The 19000-nt window shown below is 39.4% G+C and overlaps 1 protein-coding gene across 2 annotated transcripts in view; it reads left to right on the forward strand.

Annotated features, from left to right (window-relative positions):
• Positions 1–19000, forward strand: part of kcnq5b (potassium voltage-gated channel, KQT-like subfamily, member 5b) — a 120139-nt gene that overhangs the window by 78243 nt on the left and 22896 nt on the right. For both annotated transcript variants that reach the window (XM_044346542.1, XM_044346543.1), the window contains exons 2-5: positions 6228–6318; positions 10048–10174; positions 15626–15801; positions 18724–18849. In XM_044346542.1, the coding sequence (XP_044202477.1) occupies positions 6228–6318; positions 10048–10174; positions 15626–15801; positions 18724–18849 (520 nt within the window). The remainder of the gene's footprint in view (positions 1–6227; positions 6319–10047; positions 10175–15625; positions 15802–18723; positions 18850–19000) is intronic.

Here is a 19000-nt window from a genome sequence, read left to right on the forward strand (position 1 = left end):
GGAAATATGTCAGAGTCTATGTGTTTGTTATTCTTAATGATGCCACATTGGATGGATGTATGTGGATCTGACTCTGTGTGCATTATTTTCACAGTGCTATCTCTTGCCTGTGTTATCAAAGTGTCATTCTTCTAAGCACTGTGCACAGCAAAAAAACCTCACACACTAACAAATGAACACACAGGGCTCCTCCTAAATGCATCACTGTATCAATAGCCAGATGTCATGAAAATCCTCGCTCCCCGTCTCTTTTTGAGCCAACGTCGCAAGTTCATTTACACTCATCTAATCTCCCGAACACATTCTGCTCATTCTGCTCTCTCTTTCAATGCCTCTTGGAGACTGAGGTGCATAACATCAGAGTAATGGGGAGGGAGAGACACAATGTTCCCCCCCTCCCTGCTGCTGCTTGATAAAATACAGTGTGCATCCCTAGCTCAGCCTTTCAAAGGGCCCAGGTGCATTATGGAAACTGTTCTGTCATCTTCAGGTCTTGTAGCAACGTCTTCTGAGCTTCACACTCATTTCCCCCAGCTCACTGTCACACACATAGTGGCTGAAAAAGCACATGTACACACATGCTGTCTTGCAGATTTAGTGTTTGTGCATGTGTGTGTGACCGTGCTGAAAGAGTGCAAAGACAGGGAATGTAATTGCAGTATTTCGTTCCTTAAATCTACTCCTCCCCCATTTACGCCTTTTGAAATGTGCTGAGTACACTGAGAAGGCCTGTCGCTGTTGGAATAGACTGACACTTTGTTAGGGCAAATGTAAAGAATGCTTTGAGACATGCAATGCATGTCTGTGTGGAAGAATGTAAGCACATGACCTCAAAGGGAAGGTCGAAGGTCATAAGGTCATGGCCTTGGTTCACAGTCCCCATAAAAGGAGGCAGACAGACTACTGTGGTTAGTTATGTTGAGACCACTGGTGATGACGTTTTTATAGATGATGTTTCACTCTGAGTTGTGCCAGCTTTTTGGACCTACTGTAGTGATGACATCTCATGGCCATGTTGCTTAATATATAGAGTCATTTTAAGTCCAGTGGCTTCAGACATGAAACCTAAGCTAAAACAAAGATTGTAAAAGGTGTTAATCTAATAATAGAATGGATACAGTTTGTGGCCATGTAAACAATAGCAGTCACGCACAGCATATGTACTAACAAGACAGACATCAGAAAGGCCAACAGACACGAATATTTTTATGACCCCGAACAGGTCTTTTATTGGGGTTTAGGTTTCACTTTGTGGTCTGCATCTCCTCATAAAGTCACTAAGGATAACACAGAGCTGACGTTAACGTGACACACTCTTCTCCTGGTCACCGGCCCGGCTTTATTTGAGAGGTAAAGTGAAAAAGCAGAAAATGATTTTTACTGTCTGCAACTCAAGCTATGGTATTTGAGAAAGGTATCTTCTGCCAAAGCATGCGAGTCCACTAACCACCTCAACAGGCTGTGAACTCTGACCTGTTTCCAGTATCTAAATTCCATACTACATACTAATTATAACCCAGTTTGAATTATGGAGTGAGTTAATTTGTGCTGAAACAATTAGTTGAGTAATCAATTAGTAAAAACAACAGAACATTTGTAGAGAACAGTTTTGATAATCAGTATTGTTGAAGTCATTCATCAAGCAAACTTACCAAAGTGTCACTGGTTTCAGACTGTTGGTTGGATGAAACAAGTCATTTGGAGACATCACTCTAGGATATGCAAATTTTTGAGGCATTTTAAAATGTATTTTTAGCTTTTCATATACTAAACAGTTAAACAATTAAATGGGTTTAGCATTGCACCTCCATAAAGTTGGAACAGCCAAAAATTGTTGATCTTAAAATTCCCATAATGTAACTCGACTGCATAATTTGTTACACCTTTCCTGCCCTGTAAATGCTTATGTTTGTTAAACTCTCGTCTCCAGTGTGTAACACAGGCTTTCTGTTCAGAATTTGAAGTCTCATAGCACAAGCCACAATATCCCTAATTACATCATTACGTGATGCCATCATTAGGGTTATTTTTTCAGGCTTTAGAAAGCGTCCTCTAGAGCTACAGAAGATATTATATAACTGTTTTCACAGGCTGAGTAGTACCAACCAACATTATGTTTAAAATTGATGGAGCGCCCTTTTAACTGATTAACTGGAAAAATAATTGAGTGTGTGGTTTTTTGATGGACAGCATAGCATAGTTTGAAAAAAATGACAAAAAAAATTGTGGTCAGGGATGAAACAGCTCCAGGAACATCTCTCAAAAGAAAAAAAAAGTATTAAATCTTTGGAAAATTGTGCTTCCTTGTTGTTTACTTAAAGGTGCAGTGTGTAGAATTTGGTGGCATCTAGCAGAATGGACTTGGCAGAATTGGAATATAATATTCATATGTATGTTTTAATAAGTGTATAATCACCTAAAAGAATAGATAATAATTACATAGAGAGCAGGTCCTCTTTCACAGAGGCCACCATGTTTCACCACCATGTTTCTACAGTAGCCCAGAACAGACAAACCAAACAGTGGCTCTAGAGAGGACCTTTCACATTTTTCACAAGTTTTGCAGCCACTGTAGGTTTACCTACATACTTGGAAGGGAAGGTGTATTCAGTTGGTTGCAATGTGCAACTTCATCGCTAGATGCCATTAATCCTACACACTGGTCCTTTAATTGGCTGTCGTTTTCCATAGTGAGTTGGTGTCTGTTGGCACACTTTTTATGTTATTTCCTATTTGTACAACATGATAAAGTACATTCATTTCTGGTTTACCAACTGGTAAATAATTACATGCTGAACAATATTAGTATGTAGTTTGGGACTGAGACAAGGTTCAGTTTAACTGTCACAGTAATAGGATAGAATCAGTTGGAAAAGGCAGTTATGAGATACTGACGGAGAAAAATAAATATCTAAGTCAAGTCAAATACCACGATGGTCCACTGGCAAACAAAATTTTGATGATTCAGCAACCTACTAGTTCAATCAACAGGCAGGAGCAGAATTTGGCTTCAGGACCATGGACAGCATCACAGGACATATCTCATGTCGTGAGTGAGAGCTTCTTCTGGGACCATCTGATGTTTGAAAATCCAATCAGATCTGAGCATTACGGCAACATTAGTCTGTTAGCATACTGTGATCAAATTAACATATGACAAGGACTCATCAGAGAAGCCTTTTTGATTTCAGAGTAATGATTCTTTGCATGTTTCATTCTCAGTCAGTCTGTGGTTATCAAGGTTGCATTGCTCTTCGCCTGCTGCATTATATACCTTAGATCAAGTCCTTCACCCAAAACTCCAAATCCATATCTTGCACAGATAACAAAGGGGATCACAAAGGTGATTCAGAATAATGACGGATGATAGGGTATAATGCACTGTTGCAGTGTGTGGACATTAGTCATTAGTCTTGTTACTCATTTTCCGAACAAATCAATTAAATTATGCAAATGAGAACAGCACATACCACTTGTTGAGTGGAGCTGGGTCTCTTTCTGTTTATGTGCATGGAAGAGGGGTGGAGGATGCATTTGAAAGAGGTGATTGGGTGAGTGGGTGGAAGGACAGATGTCTCTGTTTTGTAATTGCGAGGGTGTGTTTGTGGTTGTGAGTGTATGTGTGTCTGCATATTTCTGAGAGTAAGCCAGCTTAATTTTCAGCCGCTGCTGTTTGGAAGGTTAAGAGCAATCACTCTGCTGGAAGTGTGGAGCGAGACACTCCAGATTAATTCAGCTGCCTGCGAGCGCAGGGCATCGTGACACACGAGGACCAAGGCCAGCTGAGAACACTAGTTTGTGGGATTAATTAGTGAACTTCGCTGAGTGCTTAATGATTCTGTCAGGGTGCTTTTAAGTAGCTCTCTACCCCCTTTTAAAGTAAATATATCAAAACTGGAAACACGAGTTAGACTATGGATGAAGGGAGTTGATTGTCACTCTGTAATTTTTGGTCTGACAACCTTGTAAGTGTGAGACGCGTAGGTGTGCCAGTGACAAGGAGTTTGCTTTTCAGCTGACAGCACCACAATGCCTGTCACTAGATATTTTCCACCAGTCAAAATCACATTATTCGAATCTTTGAAAATGTCAACAGAGCAAACCTCAAACGTTTGAAACTTTAATTTCATGGAACCTCCAGCCGCTCTTTTCACCCTGTGACAGAGCAGAAGGAGGGCATATGGGTCAAGAAATAATGACATAACCATTCTTGTGGCTGTGGAAAATTTTGACCTCAGTTTTGGCTCTCTGAATGTCAGCAAGGGCCCAACAGGGGTCAGAACAGCACAGTCCTGTTCTGTACTGTGGGCTACGGGACAGTGACCCACTCTGCACACCCACCATTTTCACACAGGCGCCATTCATACGCTGGACATAATCCTGATAGCCCCCGATTTTCAAGATTGAAAGACTTCCTTTCAACTCTGCGATAATCTGGGGTCAATTTTGCACCAAGGGGCCGATAGTAACAGTCCCCAGTCTTTACTTCAATACAGCTGTGGAGATGGACAAACTAGATGGCCAGTAATGACATGTCTGCAGCCAGAAATGTATATTTGGCAGTTTTGTATTCATCAAAAACATGAATGGTTAAGAAATAATTATGAGTTGTTTTCATATCATTGCACTGACTAAGAAACCTGGATTTAAGGACTTGAGTTTCACAGCAGTAAACTGGTGGTAATGGCTGACAATGCCAATACAATAAAATATTATAGTGAATACAGAAATCACATACAAGAATCCAAGTATGTTAAGATCATGAACCAGATATGTTTTAAGTTGATATAGGGATATTATTATTGTTATTATTATTATACAGGCCTTTAAATGAAGTAAACCAGTGCATTAGATTTTAATGGGTTTTCATTTTTTTAATTTTAATTTATGTTTTTTATGTTTCTGTACTTTCATGAAATACATTTGGTACAATTAAATCAAGTTTCACATTTAGGCTCCATATACATATATATATATATATATATATATATATATATATATATATATATATATATATATATATATATATATATATATATATATATATATATATATATATATATATATATATATATATATGGACATGGAATTTGAATTGGAATAAGCCACAATGAAGAATTAAGTTGATGTATTGGACACATTTCCTTTATATTGATGGAGCAAATGTTTTTCCTTTTCTTTCGGGAGCTGGAGGTAAATATTTGTCCGATGGATCTCATTGGTGAACTGAATTTTTACAGATAAACAGTTACAGTTCATAGTTAAATTGTGATGAGATAAATGTTATCAGTAGCAGAGATGGCTGGTAGAATTACCCACCATGCAGCTTGTTATTTCAGTCTTGCTACTTTTAGCTTTGCACCTTTCTTCCAGCACATATCATCAGCCCACACTGTCATGAAATAAGAGGCCTGAGATTGAAGTCAGCTTTTGAGGTAAAAGTGTTTCACAAATGTAGAGGCCTAAAGGTTAGTGCTTGTCTAAAGGTCTGCAGTATGAATTATTAATGTGTAACTGTAAAAACATAACGCAGGACATGGCTGAAAAAAAGCCATGTCTGCTCAACTGAACCTCCACTTGGACAACAGTTAGAAATAAAGTACACACACAGCATGTTGACCAGCCTTTCTCCGGCAGGCTTAAGAGGAGATCTGAGATGATAAAACACAGATGTGCTCTCACCGTTTAGCATCAAGAGCCACCGTAACTCTAAACCCTGCGCTCGTTATTTCAGACAATGATGTGGTTTTGGAAGATTTATGTGATGGAAAAAAAAACAACATGTTATGCTTATGAAGATGGAAGGCTATGGTTTCCTGGCCAAGGGAGCGACAGTCAGAGTGTGGAAATGGTCGGATGTTGCTTGTTTTCCAATAGCCGCAGTTTCACTGCTTGTTTCTTGCAAATCATGTTGCACAAACAAGCATGATTAACTTGATATCTCAGGAAATTGAATAATAGTTAGGCTCATGGTTCACTGCAGAGAGGAAATAAGTTCTGTGATTGTGCTGCCAGATTGTTCGTGCACTGCTTCTTCCTTCAGCGCCAGAAGGGGTTCAAGAGTTTGTCATATAGGAAAATCCAGAGGACAATTCCACTTTAGTGTACATTTCTATAATCAACATTGAAAATTGTGTTTTGGAAGTTATGAATTTGATCCTCTGGTCAATGTGTTCACTTTACATCTATGTTGTATTTATGATTCTCTCCTTTGTTTTTCTGTTTAGTTTCATCTTGGTCTTCAGCTGTCTGGTCCTCTCTGTGTTCTCAACCATTCCGGCTCATCAGGACTTCTCCTCTTACTGTCTGCTCATTCTGGTAAGAAACTGGAGAAAAAAAAGAACTTAATATTTTTTCTCGATTTGTATTTGCATTTGTATCTGACCAAGACAAGAGGTTGTGCATTCTGTCCCCCACAGTTAATCTCTACCCCATTCAAACATTTTGACCAAAAAGAATGTCTTTTTTCACATATTACATAAGCAGTTACCTGTTCAATTATATTTTATGTGAAATCATTTTTTAAAGCAATATCCATAGTCAGGAACAAAACTGCGACAGAGAGTAAAGGTTGTAAAATTGAAATATAGTAACTCTGAAAATACTACTATCAGTATGTGAAAGACTTCCTCCACAGTCCCTAAAATATCACCACGGCAACAAAAATACAAGATTTGTTTTGGTGCTTGTGTTGCGGTGGGAGAGAGGCTACTCTGCATTACGAGGGAACGCTGGCGTATACTGGCTGCCACTCCTCTTTGCTAAATAGACAATTGACTGTGAACTTCACTGCTTGTGTGATCAGTGGCCTTCCTGCATTTAGCTCAAGCTTTTTCTGTTTTTCTGTTTTCTGTCTGCATGTTATGATCACTCCCTGAGTTGAAATACATTCTATCGAACTGGTAGACTTTGGATTAACTAAATTACTGCCTATCTTCTCTACTGGGATTGGATTTTTGCATTATTCAACATACAGTGCTTTCTACCCGCTCTACTGGGATCCCTTTTCTCCAGAGGACAGCGGCTATCTCTTCTTCTAGCCTGCCGGCTCAGGTGTACCACAAAGACCCATCCGGCTCCCCTGCACTCTTTATCAGTGTTGAAATCACCCAGAGCTGCACTGTCACTGACGGACTCTAGTAACTGGGGTTTTTCTTCAACTGGAGCTCCCCTCATGTTTGTTGTAATGATCTCCACTGTGTGACTGTTACTTTGGCTGTTACCAACACTGCAATGCTGCCCAAATGACACAACTGCTTTAATTATATGTCCTACACCACCACACAGCTACAAAATGTACGCAGTTTCCTAATTACACCCGAAAAGGGGTTTTTAACCCACTGCCAAGAGTTTGGAATTTTAAGAAAAAGACCTCATTACATCCATAGAAGTTTCAGTGTAGAATACAGAAGCAAAACAAACTTGGGCATTATCGATGGAAACATCGCGAGACTAACCTATACCAGGCAAGATGCAAAATAAGGAGTGGATCACAGTGTACTGCAGAGTTTACAGACTTCCTTTCTCAGCTCTGTCTCCTGCTACCATGGAGCTATGCAATACATCATCTCTCACTGATAAATCCCTCCTCATACATGACCACATCTTGGACAAGGGGCTTGATTTCATGTACCTAACAGAAACCTGGCATAAACCAGGAGACTACTCTGTCCTTAATGAGGCCTGCACTCCTGACTGTAGGTACATGGAAAAAGCCCAAAGCTCTGGTTTAGCAATCATACACCGGGCTGAATTGAAACTGTCTTCCAATGCCTGATCTTTCTTCTATTGAATGCCTTGCTCTAAAATGTAAGCCTCCACACTCCATGACAGTACTTCTCATCTACCGCCCCCCCAAACCAAACTCATCATTCCTCGCTGAGATACACAACCTCCTCACGTCACTCTGCTCTGTGCCAACCAACATTGTCATTGTTGGTGATATGAATATACACATCAACAACCCCTCCTGTCAGAGTGTCTTGGCCTGAAGTAGCATGTTGATGTCCCTACTCACACCAGGGGGCACACACTTGACCTGGTCATCACTGACTCCGCCCCCATCAATAACCTACAGGTCTATGGATTTGACATTCCTGTCACCCCCTACTAACCCTAAGCGTCAAATGCTTTCTCGGAACTGGAAAAGCCATCAAGACTATGGAGCTCCAGCACATATCCTGCCCCGCTTCTGCATCAGTGGATGAACTAGTGGGATTCTGCAATACATCTCTGAGCAGTGTCTTTGATCTTCATGCCCCTGTCAAGACATGTGAGGTCAATTTTTCACACTCTGCTCCCTGGTTCATGTATGACCTGTGAAAAATAAAAACAGCTGGGCATGTCCTGGAACGACACTTAAAATGCTCAGGGCTCGCTGTCCATAAACTAGCCTTCTGTGAACATCAAAGGACTTTTCAAAGTCCCTTAAAGATGCTCAGTCACAGTTCTACTCTGATGTAATTAATAACAATCCTGGCAACCCTAGGCATCTTTTTTCCACCATGAATCATCTCCTGAAGCCATAGTCATCTTCAGGCTCCTGATCACCCAAACTGTCAACCTCTCCCTTCAAACCGGCAGTGTTCCATCTGCCCCCAAGGTTGTAGTCATCTGCCCCCTCCTCAAGAAGCCCACCCTGGACCCAGAAGTTCTTGCAAGCTACAAACCTACCTCCAACCTCCCTTTACCACCCAAAGTGTTGGAGAACGTGGTTGCTTCTGAGCTTCAGGACCACCTTAAACACAACAACCTATCTGAAAAATTTCAGTTAAGTTTTCGTTCAGCATACAGCACTGAAACAGCTCTGTTCAGGGTTGTGAATGACCTGCTAATGGCAGCTGATGCAGGTTCTCCTGATTCTCCTTTACTTGAGTGTTGCATTTGACACTGTGGATCACACTATCCTCTTGTAGTGCCTCCACACCACTATTGGACTGTCTCCTCCTCTCACCTGCCAGTGAGAGGAGGAGTTTATGAACACAGGAGGAGTGAAGGAACATACAAAGGAAACACAGAGCAAACCAAACCCCAGAAAACACAACACCATTTAATAATAACTCAGCATAAATCAAACTGTCTCCAAATAAATAAGCCTAGGTACACAGCACTACAAGCTAACCAATAATCTAATACAGTCTTTCAAAGATACAACTCAATAACATGAATGAGCAAACCCAAATGACAAAAAAGACTGGACAACGGAAGTGTAACACGGAAAACCAAAAGAACAAAAAAACACAGAGTCCAAACCATGAGTCCATGACACATTTATGATTCATGGACAACACAATCCATGAAGTCTCATTCCAATAACAATTTGGAGGACAGGTGTAAAGTTCTATAGGTCAGGGGCCTCTGGTCTGATGGCAGGTTGAGTGTGTTGCTGTGATTGAGACTGTTGTGCGTTCCTATCACATTGGGTGTGATGAACCTACAAAAATGCTGATGAGTTACAAATTGAAAACACACACTAAGCTAGTTAGAATACAATACACTAATGACACCAAAGTTTGGGTGTGACAGGGTCAGGTCATCCATTCGACAGTGACTCATTTGTTTAAGTGCTTGCCTTGATGGTGGGAATTTTACTTGCTTTAAGTACTAATAACACTAAATGAGGTTGCTGGAAAGACAGAGAACTCCCAGTGCACATGAAAGAAAAATGCCTTTGAAAAGACTCTTAGTGTGACTCAACATATGTTTTTTAAAAGCCTCTAACTGAAAGGAGAGGTCATTTTGTTGTACAGTCGAGCATTTACTGCGCATGGTTGTCCTTGCAGCAGTAAATAATATTTCACAAATGGCACTGCACTAATTTCATCAGTTTTGTTATCTAATGGAACCTGAATCAGTGTGCGTGCATTAACAGATCCTGACATCCATTTTAATGACAAAAACATTCCATTAATGATGTACAATAATATATAATGATGTATTTGTAATCTACACTGACAAGCAATGATTCACATAATGCCTGTGAAACCACATTCTGTTATTATCATTAACGCATTGTCTCTGTCACTGACCTGCTTGAACTCCCTGCAGGAGTTTGTCATGATAGTGGTGTTTGGGCTGGAATACATCATCCGCATCTGGTCGGCGGGATGCTGCTGTCGTTACAGAGGATGGCAGGGTCGACTTCGCTTCGCCAGAAAGCCTTTCTGTGTCATAGGTGAGTTGTTGGAGCACACCTGTTTGTTGAATCACTCTTTTGGAATCAGACACTTGACCATTCTCCCCCGCAAACACTCCAGCAGTAGCACCATTTCCTCTCCTTCATTGTTTTGACACTTGTTTCATATTTCAGTTGCCTTCTATTTGCCCTCTGGTGAACACAGTTGTCTTCTCTGTGAACACAATTTGATGTTAGGCGCAAGCATGGCTCCACAGCACGCTATTGACCATAGTTTGCTCGTGTCATTTTCAGTTGTGGTCAGAGCTCCTAAGAGGAGAGAGCATTTACGTAATGAGGTTGCATTTACTGCCTTTTATTCTTTCCACTGTTTAGACATGGGTCTCTCTGCTCCTTCTTGGAAGGTTTGGGTGCTCGAGGGAAGGAGAGCAGGGCTTAGCGGTCACGCAGGGTGCTGTGAGCTCCCATCATCACACATAGTAGCCACTGTTGTGGTGAGCACTGAGGGAATGTGAGCAAAACAGAAAGGCGCAAATAATGTAAGAGAGAGAGAGAGAGGCAGGGAGACAGAGTGTGACAGAGAGTGTGAGAAAATGAGAGAGATGATGGGATCAAGTAAGAAATTGAAAGAGAAGTTGAGTTGAACTCAGAGGACCTGAACAGTAGAGAGACAGATGGAGGTGATGCAGGCACGCATGACAATCAGCCCCATCATGCATTTGTGGCATTAACAGATACAACTAATTAATAGATTAGGTGTATGACTTATCACCTCTGTGTTCTCACTTCTGCATGCACTGTGTTATGTATTAAAATTTTCTGTGCAGATAAGAAGGGGATTATGGGAGTTGTTTGTAAAATCACAGCTACAGCATTTTGTTGTATCTAAGTATTATGTCAAGTTGAATTGAACTGAAAATTAATTGTGAAAAATGTTTGTTTTTAGATTACTGCTCAGCTGCTACTCCTCCTAATTTAGGAGTCACTGTGTAATAGAGAATTGTTAACAAAGAAGTTTTGACATGCCTTAATGATTTTTTACAGTGCAGATAGAGGAGTGAAGTGTGTGATTGTGACTGACAGACTGATCTGGTTCCAGGACATTAAGAGGCTGGTGTATTAAAAACAATAAGTTAGTAAATACACCATGAGAGCAGTAAAATCTGCAGTTAAACGCTCAGACAATTTAACATTCCTCATTCCTCTGATGGACCGTTCAGATTGAAATTTATGAAATATTCATATAATTAAGGCGTCAATTAATCCAATTCCTCTGGTAGAAAGACTGATGTTTGTTAAATTAAAAGATGCTTGGCAATATTGCTAATAATCAGTCTCTGTAGAGATCAGTTTAGTCATTACTGCAAATGAAGGCATTTCAATTGCTTGATTGAAGCTATTACATTTTCCTTTGAAAAAACAAAACTAGTATTGTTGACCTCATTTTGTTTCATTTTATTTATTTATCATTTCTATATTTATTTGTAGATTTCAATGTTTAATCAAATTTTAAGGAATAATTCATTGAGCATATAAATTCATTTTTGACCTGTGATCAGTATGTGTGACAAAATAATCTCCACTAATGGTCCACTTACTAGCATGGCAAGACTTTCAATTGTATCTCATAATCTTCATCAGTGAAGGGATGAGGTTGGATGATTATTGGATAACCGGTGTTTCACATGTAGGACACGTGAACACATCTGAGCCAGTTCCATATGCTGATGAAGACCATGAGATGTGGTTGAAAGCTTTCTTTGTCACATAGTATTACATTTTTCATCATATTATTATATTGTATTATATCAGTTGATGTTGTCTTGTTAAGTCATTGTCACATCAGAACATAGAAGCAGATTAACTGGTAATGTTGGTAATGTTAACTGGTAATCTTCCTATATCACTCTGTTATATATTAATACTATTGATCTTCCCTTTGAAAAATAATAAATCAGAACGAGTCACTCTACTGGTTTACCTGTGAAATATCTGAAATGAATACTGAACCCTTAAAGTAAACTTTAAACTTTTCGTGTTGGTGTTGGCACAAATGATTGTAGCCAAAATTTTCATCATTTAGCTAATCTAATCTGTAAAACAGATCCAATTTATAATTTGTTCACACTTTTTGCTGTATAATAATGCCAGAAATTATGTTGAACAGTTTATTTGTGGCAGTGGGGATCCTCAGTTACTTGGTATCAAAGACAGAAACAACTTGGCTGTAAATATACGGAGTCACATTAGTGCCAAAATAATGCTTGCCAAGGGAAGTTGTTTACTGCTCCTGTGAAAATTCTTGGTGTGTTCAGAATATCAATTTGCATGCAAAATTTCAACATTCATATACAGATATACTGTATATATATTAAGACACTCTCTCTCTCTCTCTCTCTCTCTCCTCTCTCTCTCTCTCTCTCTCTCTCTCTCTCTCTCTCTCTCTCTCTCTCTCTATATATATATATATATATATATATATATATATATATATGACTTCATAAACATCTGTGTATGTGTATGGCTTCTGGAATTACCAAAATGAACTCATAAATTAGACTGGAACCAATTTTACCATAGCTAAGCTAAGTGGTGTAAGCAGGTGATTTGTCCACTAGAGTCATTTAAAACCTGTTAGGACCAGATCCTTAAGTACAGACACTCCCTGAGGACTGAGAAAGAAACACATCCAGAACAAATGATTCCCAACCTGAACAAATGATTCCTGCCGCACAGTTCACGTTATTTATTGGGGTTTGTTCTCCGAAGGTGTGTTTGTCAATGTTGTCTGATTTCCCTGTTGGCTCTTTCACTTCAGAGTTTGCCTGAAGGTCACTTTATGCTGTAAATGAGGGGTTTAATCTTCAATCTGCTGTATATCCCATGTGGAAGTAAAATGATTACCTTGAGTTCATCATTTGTTTGTTTGTTTGTTTGTTTCAAATGTTGATTGTCTCAATTTGGAATATAACAGCCCAAAGAAATGACGGAACTGTATGTTGGGAGGCAGCTTGGGAAATCAGTGCAGCACCTGCAATGAAAATTCATTGATTTGGCTTCTGGAGAGATGAGATGGTTAAATCATTGTTAGTTTGCTCCCAACAGATTTATCTCTTTTATTTCATTCTCTGCCTACATTATACAATATGGTATTTGATCAAATTGAGATAATGATCCTATAGTATCATTCAAGGGTTAAAAAAAAGTCCAATTGAATCACTTTACTTTGAAATGCACAAATTTTACATAAGGATATTAGTTTACATGTTATGAGAGGTACTGCTCAGCCTGTATAAACAGTTGTATAACGTTCTCTGTGGCTCTGGCGGAGCGTTGTAAAATCTGAGAAAAAAAACCCAAGCTGATGATTTACAACTTGTGAAATGCTGTTGTTAGCCTGTTAGACATGCTTGCTCCTGCAGTTTGCACTTACAACTCTCCCCACACAATCTATTTCCTGTCCTGCCTTCTATTTGTCACAGCATGTTAGTAAATTTCACCTGGCAAAATCCGTTTGACTGCAGTTTGATGAAAAGACTACTGAGCTGCATTATGGAAAATTTGGAGGGTTTTGTTTTTAGCTTGACCCGTACAAGGGACTAATAGTCAGGGTATCTCAGCATTTGCCGCACTGATTTAGTCCATTTTTGAGGTGTAATTTGATGCTCGCTGTAGGATGAAATCACTCCTCTTACTCCAAGACACACAATGAACACAGATACAGACTGACAAAAAACAAAACTAAAAGCCAACATTATTTGACAGATGTTTATGAAGTTTAATATTTAAAATTTTCAGCATTCCAAAAGTCCATCAATGAGATATTCCAGTCTCACTTCCTGTACAAACCTGAGGTGTTTTGTTTTATAATCATGGAAAAACCTTTGACTGACGACTTGTCGGCCTGTTCACTTCTACTCACATGGGCGCACACCTCGATCACACACACTCATACTACAAGTGCGCGCACACATTCATCCTTCTGTCATTCACTTCTCTCATATTTTTCTCTCTGCACCTTCAAAGGGAGTGAAGCTGCTGCAGCTCTGCGGGTGCCCTGGAGACTCTCATCCCCTGGGTGTTATTAATATATTTTTCATAGTGCTGCTGCAGACTTTTCCCCTTTTCCCTCTCCCCCACTACGGGTCAACTGGTCCATGGTTTTATAGCAGGAGCCATCAGCCACACCTTGGTCAGCATTTTCTCTCAAACATAGGGTTCGGCGGAAGGACAGGAGCGGGAGGGACGTTTATACATGAGGGAAAAAACCTCTTGCACACAGTGAACTAAATAACACTACTTAAGGTTTGGGTTTCACATCGCGCGTCACTGAAATAGAAGATCCGTTTGCGAGAGGAGCGAAGGGGAAAAGAGGAGGAAAAATGTTATTTCTTGAGTCATAGGAGCTTGTTTCTTTAGTTGTCTGTGTTCTTTGTGGGTTTGATGTTATTCATTTGCTCAGTGTGGTTTCTGTGTGAACTTCCTCTGAACAGAGTCAAATCTGTGTGTGTGTACTGTATGAATATCTCTGCCTGTGACCCTCTGTGCCTTTGTTTGTTGATGTTTGAGTATCTGTCTGTCACAATTTGCAGCACATACAGTGATACAGTTACTTATACTGTATGTACATATGGGGAATTGAAAAGAAAGAAATGTGAAACCCAATGATGATTATACGTGTGTGAAAAAATCCTTATGGAACACTGCTTTACCCAATTACTTCTCCCCCACTGTCCTGTTTGTGTCTGCACAGCAGATTGATGTGGTAGCCAGGCACCTTATACATATAGTGTGTATACATAGGAAGAGTACACAGTACATTATTGTACAAGATGCCCTTGGCGGATTGTGTCAGCTCCAGCAATATGGAGCCTTTGTTGGGATAATTTGCCACAGTGAGGGGTGACAGCAGTGAGTTGCTGTTATTGCAGCAGCATGATAGACATCAAGCCAGCTCCATATATTCTGACCCCAAGGCTTGGATGAGCTATCCAGACTGTCTGTTTAAAAGGCCAGTTTCAAGTTAGGATCATTAATATGATATATTTGCCTCTAGGTTGTACTTTTCTGCTCCTCTGACAAGTAATTTCTGTTTCTTTTTGTTCTCATGTATATAAGCATGTTCATCGTATTTGTATTATTTTATCTTGGCTGTCAAAATGGTTATTTCCCAGTATTTGGTTGTTACAAAAATTTCACCAAAAAGTCACAATTCTCTCATGGTATGTAATAAATAAAATGAATTGTTCATTTAGGATGCAAGAAATAAGGGCAATACAGAATGAAATAACAGGTTAATTTATTAAAGGAAGTCTTGTTCTAGAATATTATTTCAATTTTAAAAGACATTTCTAAAACATTTATCAACCTGATGCTGATTTTTTTTTTTTTTTTCCTTGGTTGAGTCATAATAAAATACACGTAGGTACTGCAAATTTCTCCTTTTCTTTTGGTGAGCCCTTGTGTGTGTTTTTCCTCTCTGCCCTACAGACATCATAGTGCTGATTGCGTCGGTGGCGGTGGTGTCAGCGGGAAGCCAGGGCAACATTTTTGCCACCTCGGTTCTGCGGAGCCTACGTTTCCTTCAGATCCTACGCATGGTGCGAATGGACCGAAGAGGGGGCACCTGGAAGCTGCTGGGCTCTGTGGTCTACGCACACAGCAAGGTTAATGGCCAACACACACATACACACAGTTTTCCTGACTAAAGAACAACATCCCTGGAAGAGTTTCAATGTGACTTCCAGTGTGATGTTCTTACTCACTACACCACCATTTTCTGCAGATATAATGTGGTTACATGCACACTAATAATTAGATCTTAACATGAGTATTGAAATGTATCAAAAAGGCTTTATTGTTGGATTCCTATGAAAATAAAAATGTTTTTCTGTCATTAATTTGTATCTGTGAAGAAGATGTCAGTTGCCCGGTCAGATTCATGTACTGTATGAAGGCAGTCTTACAATAGTGTCCAATAAAATTATTTACATAGCATAATGAAATATTATACAATTTAATATAGAAAGGTATGTAAAAGGTAGGTAAAAATATCTTTCTTTTGAATGTTAAAGTAAGCAGCACAGCTCTTACTCTCCATCTCTTTTATGTAATTCCTTACCTCAACTCATTCTCCTCTCTCTGTGCTCCACCTCCATCAACCCACGCAAGTCTATCAACCTCTTTTTACCTCTGCCTTAGATCAGTATGAGATGCCAGGACATGTCATTGTTGCTCACATTGTTCTGTTTAATTTCTATCAAAGCTACATATTCAAAGTGAATGACTGTGTTAAAATACTAAACTCTAAATGAAAAGGTCAAATACTGTAAGACTGTGTATGTGTGTGTGTTAGTCACGATATCTTTTGTATGGTCTCTCTTGTCTCCTGTGTCTCCTTTTGGCCACTATTAAGTTTCTCAACTTAATTGTTTGTAATGTATTCTGGGTGAAAAGTTGACAACCCATAACAACTAATTATGCAGCCTGAAGTAACAGATATTATTGTCATCACACACACACAGCTGAATCAGCTAAAAGGGTTGGTTCACCTAAATTACAAATACATACTCAATGCAGATAGTTTTGATTATATTTGTTTAGGTTTCTGGATTTTGTTTCTGACATTTCTGCCTTGACCCCAATACAATAGAGGTGACTGACACTTTGAATTGAATAGCATACAGTATGGATGAAAACTGGGGTAGATGGTGCATTTTTTAAATTGCAGTGTATCCATCTATCAGTGTAGCCACCACCAGCAGTGAGCGACAGACAGAGTAGATAGTATATGGGTGATGTATGGGTGAAGACTGAGGTGCATTGTCCATTTTCAGTGTAGTGGAAGCCAGTGGCCAGTGGTTAACATCAGCTACAGCAGTAGCAATAACAGATTTATGGGTCTTGACAGTAGATTGTCAGCTCTTTTATGTTATGTTGTAAGGCAGTGTAGTTTGGTGGTCAGGTTAGAGTTCAAACCTTGTCTGGACATTTGTTTTGAAGACCCGACCCAGCTGAACCCTACTGGTAAGTTTGAGACCTGAACCTGACCTGTGTCTTCCTGCCAAGAGACTGCAGATGGAAAGTAGCCAGTAGCTAAATCTGGTCAAAGCATCCCTTTTCTCTGTATGAGATGAATGTTTTTGTACATGGGCCCTGACAAACAAACTTAATAACACTAATAAAACTAAAGAATTTGAGACCTAGGGCTATATTTTTGCTTTATCTTATCCATTACTTACTGGTAGCTCACCAGGCTAATGCAGCATATTGGCTACTCTTTCAATCTTCTCACTGGGGATTGTGGATCTACTGGCTGGCACAGTCAGAGTGAGAAAGAAAAAAATTTCTTCATAAATTACATTTGAAAAAAACAAAAAAACAAACTTGATCCTGGCCCGAGCTCTAAGCTTTACACAACAAATGGCTCAACAAAACTTCAAACCTGATACTCTGCTGGGGTCTGTTGGGTTTGGGCCGGGTAGCAGAAATCTACTGTAGGTCAGGGAGATCAACTGTGCTTTGTTGATCTGGTTAGTACTAATGACTTCATGTTTTTGCCTCAAACTACTCTGAGTTCCATTTAAATGTGATTTCCTCATGACAACATCATCTTACTGATAGGTAGAATACTGTAGGTAGAATCATCTATATTTGCAATAAGATGCAATTTTGACTCTATTGCACTTATTGCACACTCACCTTGAGAAACCAAAGACTCATGCTAATATTTTATTTGTGGACTTTTCATCTGCTTTTAACTCTATTCAACCCAGTATTTTAGCAGACATATTGACTACAGAATTTTCACTTGAAGCTGACTTGATTTCATGGATTGTCGATTTTCTTAGCTGTAGAATCTAGCAGAGTAGTCAGAGTAGGTATGTCACTCTCTGACAAAATGATCACTTGCACAGGCTCCCCCCAGGGATGTGGTTTATCATCTTTATTGTTTATTTTGCACACTGACTCTTGCACTAGTGCTTTCCCTAATAGGTACTTCATTATGGGGGTTGGGGAGCATGGGCCAGTTCTACTACAACTGCTACTACTACTTCTTCTACTTCCTAAATTGGTGTGAGAAGTCAAACCTTCTCCTAAACACCTCTAAAACAAATGAAATGTCCATGCAATCAACTAACCCTACTTTTACCATAAACTTAAAGGGAAATTTCCACATTTTATGTGGATGTCTAATCAGTGTTGATGGTAATATTGTCAATTAAGGAATATATTCCTCTGTGTGTGTATAAAGTATCGATCTATCCATCTATCTAAAACTTTTGTATGTGAAAAGCTCTCAGCCTACTTTAAAAGCAAAAGGATTGTACCTTCGTGTTAGAAAATAATTTGAGGTGACTGAAGCGGATTTACTGTAAAACACAGATTCAATATAGGGTCATAACTTTCACTTTTATCACCCGCTCATTCTATTTTGTAGGAACTTTTGTTCCCCACGTTCATAGAAAAGCCGATTAAGGTTGATCTATATTGTATTTTCATATGCCAAAGTGGGTGTGCATTATCAAAATCCTCTTTTTTTCCCCTATGATTACTCTCTGAATGCCAGTTTTGACCTCTGCCTGCAGGAACTGGTGACCGCCTGGTACATTGGCTTCTTGGTTCTCATCTTCTCTTCATTCCTCGTCTACCTTGTGGAGAACAAGTTCAACAAGGAGTTTGCTACCTACGCTGATGCCTTGTGGTGGGGCACGGTGAGTTTTAAGGAATATCTGTCATTCTGGCTGCCAGCATTCTGTAAAAGCTGATAATGGAAATGGTGTATTTTACATATGCCAGACATATTTTCATTCCCATCAGTCCACCTCCAATAATCTGTAGCTATCGCTTGGATTTCTTAAATTG

The sequence above is a fragment of the Thunnus albacares genome, chromosome 3, assembly GCF_914725855.1.
Source record: "Thunnus albacares chromosome 3, fThuAlb1.1, whole genome shotgun sequence".
Lineage (NCBI taxonomy): Eukaryota > Metazoa > Chordata > Actinopteri > Scombriformes > Scombridae > Thunnus > Thunnus albacares.